Source organism: Natrix helvetica, assembly GCF_964273705.1.
Source record: "Natrix helvetica genome assembly, chromosome: 1".
Lineage (NCBI taxonomy): Eukaryota > Metazoa > Chordata > Lepidosauria > Squamata > Natricidae > Natrix > Natrix helvetica.
The window spans coordinates 220,103,417-220,110,674 of NC_138548.1; the positions used below are offsets into that span (position 1 = coordinate 220,103,417).

General features: G+C 41.8%; 1 protein-coding gene across 1 annotated transcript; it reads left to right on the forward strand.

The window, feature by feature from the left end:
- Positions 1-753: 753 nt before the first annotated feature.
- LOC309384127 (aquaporin-5-like) lies at positions 754-5,797 on the forward strand (the record flags this gene model as incomplete). Its single annotated transcript, XM_081937319.1, has 4 exons — positions 754-1,287; positions 2,185-2,349; positions 3,825-3,908; positions 5,609-5,797. 4 exons carry the CDS (start codon positions 754-756, stop codon positions 5,795-5,797), a joined length of 972 nt encoding a protein of 323 aa, XP_081793445.1.
- Between the last annotated feature and the right edge of the window lie 1,461 nt (positions 5,798-7,258).

A 7,258-nucleotide genomic window follows, 5' to 3' on the forward strand; every position in this document is an offset into this window, starting at 1 on the left:
GCCTGAGTAAACAAGGATGTTTTGAACCCTCTCCTCAACTCTAATCATGAGGGTCCTCAGCTTCACGCTCAAGTGGCTTTCTTTCCTACAGCCTCAGCTATGCCAGGAAGAAACCAAAATGAACTGGGGATGTCACATGGACCTGTGACATCCCCATGAACCTGTAGTACGTCCTTCCAAGATCACCCCATTGCTAAGGACATATGAGAGCTTGGTCCTATAGCACAGATGCCCCCAATCTTTTGGGTACCAGGGACCAGTTCCATGGAGAGAGTCTTTTCTGCGGACCGGAGGGGGTGTGGTTTCGCATGCTGCCTGCATCCCTCAGATGGGGCCGTGCTTGTTTGCGTGGCTCGGATTCTGGCATGCCACGGACTGGTGCCGGTCCATGGACTGGTGGTTGGGGACTCCTGCTACAGCAGACAAAGCTTTATACACTCCATCTAAATGCATACCGTTGCATTTACTTGCATGTTACAAAATAAAATATGAGAACTCCCACTTTTCAGAGAACGAGGATGAAAAGAAAGACATTGAACCGTCTCATTTGCTTCAAGACCACCAAAGTCCCTTCCAGTCCTATAATTCTATGATGTTATAAATGCTCTGAAGTCATTCTAAAAGACTTTTCAAAAATAGGTTAATGCTTTGAGAGGAATGCCAACCTTTAGAGCTTTCTCATTAGCTAGGGAAATTGTTTGGGATATTTTAACCTCGAAATACAGTAGTCCTGATTCCAAAATTATTCTCAGGATGACTGACAGGTTTCTCTTTGGCCCCACCTACACTTGGTTAAACCCATCCCTTTCTCTCTATAAATGCATGCAGCATGGCCCAGCAAATTTACTCCCCGCTCGTGGTGCCTACAAATTCCATGTTAACACCCTCTCGGTGTCTACTGCACCAGCCATGGCTACTACCGAAAGACGAGCAGAGATTCTGAGCCCCAAATTTGCCTGGGCTATTCTAAGTGAATTTGTAGGAACTGCAATCTTTCTCTGCATTGCCTTGGGCTCATCCTTCAAGTGGCCCATGGAAAATCCTAATGTACTCCAGATTTCTCTGGCTTTCGGACTAACCGTCGCAACCATGGTTCATATCTTTGGTCCTATCAGCGGTGCACATATCAACCCAGCTGTCACCCTTGCCTACTTTGTGGGGAACCAGATCTCCATCGTCCGCTTTGTATTTTATATGATCCTACAGGTGCTGGGAGCCCTTGCTGGTACAGGAATCATCTATGCAGTGACACCCGGAGAGATCCGCTCAACACTCTTTGTCAATCATGTAAGTCTTTCTTTGCCAATTAATCTGAAAGAAGCTTGTGTGCATAACTCCCAACTTATTGCTTTGGGTCAGTGAATGAACATAAGCCAAACAGGCAATCTTTTAAGAGTCCCTCTGACTTTGCCAAAAGACCCTATGATATGGTTATCTGGGTGCTCTCCTAAGGAATTAACCAAAGGGTAATGGGGTGTGGTTCTAGCAGGATCCAATTTTCCAAAATACCTTTCTGAAGCAACTTCCCACAACAGAAGCATCAATCTGGTCTTGTTGAGACCATTTAGAGTTGATGTGCATTTAGGCTGTGAAATGTGTTCCTTTAAAAAGAAGAATGGTAATGACAAATTATTGTGCATAATTGTTGTGCAGAACCTTTATATGTAAAGCCAGTATACGGTACCTGTATTAGAAGTTGTTGTCTTTGAGATCTCCTTGTGGGACAACAGGAGGGAACAGAGGTATTGTGAGGCTTAATTAAAGAAGACCCAAGCAAAGGAACTGACTACCTTTGAAAGTCTCTAGACAGAGATGACCCTGCAGTGGCAAGGAAGAGAGTCTACCACTGCTGAGATGCCCTCATGAGTAGCCCTCTATGGTCCTCCTATGATTGAATCATCAGCCGGCCACTCACACTTGGGGAAATTCTTTCATCTGAAAAAGTGTGCTACCTCTACAACAATTACTGAAGAATTCCACATACATAACAAAACCTGCAGCCAAAGGGGGTGGAATTGAGGTTCCCTCCTCCGATGCAATGGAGTTTACTTCCTAGTAACATATCTTTGGGAAGACAACATCAAGACTGTGTTGGTGGGGAATTTACAAGGACACAGTAACAAGTTGTTTGTGTTGTCCCTGTGTTTCTTTCCCCCTTAACTCTCCTTTCTGAAACTTTGGCAGGTCCCCAAAGAGGTAACTGCAGGTGAAGCTTTTGTGGTTGAATTCATTCTAACCTTTTCTGTGGTTATGTGCATCTTCTCTGTAACCGATAAGCGCAGGAGAGAGAGCAGAAGTTATGCAGCATTGTCTATCGGCCTGGCTGTCACTATGGCTCACCTTATCGGGGTGAGTCCCTTCATTTTATTCTTTACAAGTTATTAAGCAAAAGGATTCACTTGTAGGAAACACAGTAGAAGACATCTCCCTATTAGAGTAAGACGAAGGAAAGGAGTTGGTAAGGTTTTGTGAGAATAAGAGGGAAGGGATCACTCTTGGTGTTGACTTGTTTGATTTTGTTTTTATAATGTGGCATTTCAAGGTTATCAAAAGTTGATTTGTTTACTTGTTTTTTAAACAATGCTTAACTTGAGGAGGTTGAGTAGAAGGCCAAATGCTTTTGAGAGACTCTAGATCCGTTCGGATTCAAATTTGGTGAAAGAAAAACTTGTAAAAACTAAATACTGAGCAAATTTGAGAAGCCACAGATGTTTAGACTCAGCTGATGAAATTTCTCAGTGTGTTTCTGACATCCTTAATTAGTGTCAAAACAATTCCGTTCAGAAATCGATGTAACCAACACCGTTGATTCAGAAAAACCATGCAGAATAGGTCTGCCTTAATATTGTTATTAAAGTGCAGAGGTGAATCTCTGCAAACAGTAGTTAATTGTATTTGGATTTATTTGCAGGACAATTTTTGCCCTCAATTTCCACAAAATTCGTAAGAGTTGGAATGTGTATTTAACTGAATAAACATGTATGCTGAAATGATAATTTTGTTTCCGTCTTTCGTATTATATTTACAAATGTGTGACATCGTAATGCATGCAATATTAAGGAAAGCATTAACAAGCAGGCCAAGTGAGGGCAGGTTCTAATTTATATGGATGCATGCAAATTTAGAAATACTTTTGATATTTTCAATAGAATTTCAAAACCACTCAAATAATGTGGGTGATTATAACCAGATGCCTCATGGTCTGCCCAGTCTGCTTTCTTAATGCTCCTATAAATAAATAATTCACCTTTATAATGTATTGTCTTTAAACTGGATTCGGCATATAATTCTCTGATCCCTTATATGACATCCCTTCATACAGAGAGCTATTCCCTATACAGGTGCATACATGGCAACCTTACATGTTTCTGATAAGGATCAACACAGCTTCCACTGTTGTACTGAAAGAAGTAGTGCTGGATGCCAAATGTCAAGATCATCCCAAATTTATATCTACGGGAGAAAACTCAAGGAAGTGTCTGTAGATAACTTATATACAAATGTTGTTGCAATGGGAAATGGGAAATATCCTGACAGTGATGTTTATCTAAATGAGGCAAAGAATCTCTACAAAGGGGGCAATAATAAATTGTGCAGGATGGAGGGTAAAGTAAAAGAAAAGGTCCCCATGAATAGAATATTTGAAGTCAAATGTTTTTCAAGCTGAGCAGCTATGAGATATGTGGACTTCAGCTTCCAGAATTCTTAGCAATGGTTCAGCAAAGTGTGGAATTCTGGAAGTCCAGGCATTGGGAAACATTACTTTAGTCTCCTGGCAGAAGACTACTACCAATCTAAACTAATGCCTTTTCTTCCTTTAACAGATTTATTATACTGGCTGCTCCATAAATCCAGCAAGATCCTTTGCCCCCGCTGTCATACTGGGAACATTCGGTCCTTTTCACTGGGTAAGATTCCCCTTGCGGACTCTGTCAGCCCAGATCTTCAATTGTTAGCCTAGATCACATAAACTTCTTTCACATCAAACTTCCATCACAGCCCCGTCCATTAGGTACTCAATTTGTCAAGAGTCTTAACCCTGATTTACATTTGAAGATTTTGAAAACAGTGGAAAGGTTGAAGATGCTAATCTGTAATGAAGACTAAAGCAGGGCCTTAGAGGGCCCTGAATTGTTGAGAGCCAGCAGCACACAAGTTTAATAACTATTTGCCAATCTAAGGCTATCAGAGTTCTATTTCAAGGTCTCTGGGCTTGAACGAACAGATTTTCATCACTTACTACCACCAGAGGCCTAATCAATTTGTGAGAAAGACTCATCCTGGATAATCTAAGTTTTGCTCGGAAATTGAGTTATAGGAATGGGGAGCTGTCATCAAAAATAAGCAAGTATACAACTGGTAGAGAGACACCAGTATGTATAATATTCGCAAGCTAATACTTAGAAATAATTGCTATTTCAGCAGATATCCGATGCACCCACCATGGTAGAGGAAACTGTTCAAGTCACCCGTGTATAAACATTATTCAATCAACTCCCTGAAGACAGGCAGTTTCATTCTGCTTTGTTGTCTTACTTCTTCATCTTTAGACATGCCTTCAGGCAAATAATGCTGATCCGCAATGGCCCTTATGAGCTATTGTGGTGCCCTGTCTCCCTTTGCTCCAAGAAATAACATCTCTAATCATATTCTGAGAGCCAATTTAATGTAATGATTAAGCTATCAAGTTCAAATTCTACCTTGGGTACAATTTAGTGACAGTTAAGTGATTTTGGGCTAGACCCTCTCTCTCAGTCCTTAGAGAGTCTGAGGAAGGAGGTAAAGGCAAACCACTTCTTTGTCAAGAAAACTGCAGGGACTTGTCCAAGCAGTGGCAAAGGGTCAAGACTGGTACTGAAGGCATTAAAAAAAAACCTGTGTTATACAGTGACTCTGATTCGATTTCTACTCTATTTCCCTGAAAATAAGACCTCCCTGATAATAAGCCCAATCAGGCTTTTGAGCGCACATGCTAAAATAAGCCCTCCCCTGAAAATAAGCCCTACCTGAAAATATTGCAACTCAGCAGCAGCCATGAGGTGACCACGCTCACCGCCTCCTGCACCTCAAAAATAATATGACCTCCTTGAAAATAAGGCCAAGTGCTTATTTCGGGAGTCAAAAGAAAATAAGACCCCATCTTATTTTCAGGGAACCATGGTATCATCTAAATTTTGCTTTGAAGATGTCAGCATTTCAAGTGTATCACATTTACAAGTCTTCATGTTTTAAATGGTTGATTCAGAGAAGCAAATATATTACCAAGGAACCACTAAGACCACTCCTACCAACATGGATAGGGCAGACCTCACTCTCTACTAACCCTGATGATATTACCTAGCTTGGTAATGAAACGTCGACCCCCCCCAAAAAAATCCCATCCAAGGACTTCATAAATATATTCTGCTTGCTTATTCAGCCAAGTATTAGCTAAGCATGAAATCTGTTCTATAAGTAGAATATGAAAATCAGAAGGAGAACTGCAGCAGTTTCTTGGTGGTTTGACTAGCAATGGAACATCTAAACCAAGGTATTCAAAGGATTCTAGCCTGACGAAGCAATCTTTTTGCATTCTTCAAATCTGCTTTTCATTTGCTTCTTTCTACAGATCTTCTGGATGGGACCTTTCCTAGGGGCTATCTTGGCTGCTATAATTTACAACTACGTCCTATGTCCCCAGAGACTGAGCAGGGAGGAGCGACTGGCTATTTTTAAAGGTTTCTTTGCCTCTGAAGATAATCTGCAGCAGTCACCAGGAAACAGGGCTGACTCACGCTGGAACAGTGAGTGTGCATGAGTGATGATATCAAATTCTGTGTGAATGGCTTCACCACCCACCACCCATTTCTTATTATGCAGAACACAGAGAAACAATGTCTTACCATTGCAAGAAAAAGAATAAATCAAGGTGTTCCTTAATCAAATTCTAATCTAATGCCATGCCTACTTAGTCCACCACAAGCAGACATGGGATTTAACTCCAGGCTAAGAGTTTAAACTCTGCTGGCAAGCCAGATTAATAAAAGGAACTGCCATGATTGCCATTGCTCATAAATGTTATCTGTTTTATATAGATAGAGACCAGAGTTGGTGCTTCTGTGTGTATGTATGAACATTGGCATTGCTTCTAGTTAAAATGGCTTATAACTACTGCATCAGGAGGGTTAGACTCTTTGGTTTCCTTGGCCTGCCAGCCCAGATTTATTATTATCCCCCCCACCCCCACCCCAATCTCCATCCATGGACAAGTCCTACTTGTCGATATATCTGATCAATAAGATCTGCGTCTACCTACTTTCTTTATCTAAAATTTGCCAGCTGCTTCTAGAAATCACTGCCTACATTGACTGCAGGATCAAATGGGGGGGACGGGCGGGGGGGGGGACTCCACAGGTGCTCTGAGAAGAGCATAGGCTAACCAGCCCAATGATTTCATGGCTGTCCATTTAGGTGGACACTAGCTGCCCCAATGGAACGAACCAACATATAGGCAGTATACAGAAATCAAGCTTTATATTTATGCCAGGGTTTAAAACCCAGCCCTTTTCCTCTCATCCTTTTGACTCTATGTACTTCCTTTTCCCTGCCTTGAGAGTCAAAGACATCAGCTCAATGTTTACGGTTATGTCTGACTTGGTTCCTACCTTGTCGGGTCGAGCACTGATAGAGATTCCTCTCAGGTACTTTTGAAAAACAGTAGCGTGTCCGTAATTGTGCTTCCTGGGATCCTTTAAATTGTCCTGTTGGATTCTCAAATTGGGAGCATCCATCCACCTCAGAGAGCAAAACATCAGATCAGCCCTGCCTTCTACAGGTAGTCCTCGACTTACAAGTACAATTGAGTCCAAAATTTCTGTCGCTGAGAAATTTTTAAGTGAATTTTGCCCTGTTTTTACGACTTTTCTTACCACAGGTTACCGCAGTTGTTAAGTTTACTCAACATGGCTGTTGAGTAAATCTGGCTTCCCCGTTGATTTTGCTTATCAGAAGGTCACAAAAGGGGTTCCTGCGACCCCCTTGTCATTTGCACAACTCTTCGCAAATGAGTGTGGTAACTGGCAAATGTTGTTATGCAGTTCTCAGTCTTGGTTGGACGTGAAAGATCATGAGACTACAGTTTCGGGGCTCTCTTAAAACGTGACTGTCCGGTGTGCTTGCGTGTGCGTTTGGGCCAGTTGTATCTCTATTGTACTATGGTTAGCTCTCTTAAAAAGAACTACTAATCCTCTGCCAATTTCAGATCCGTCTGGTCAGGAGA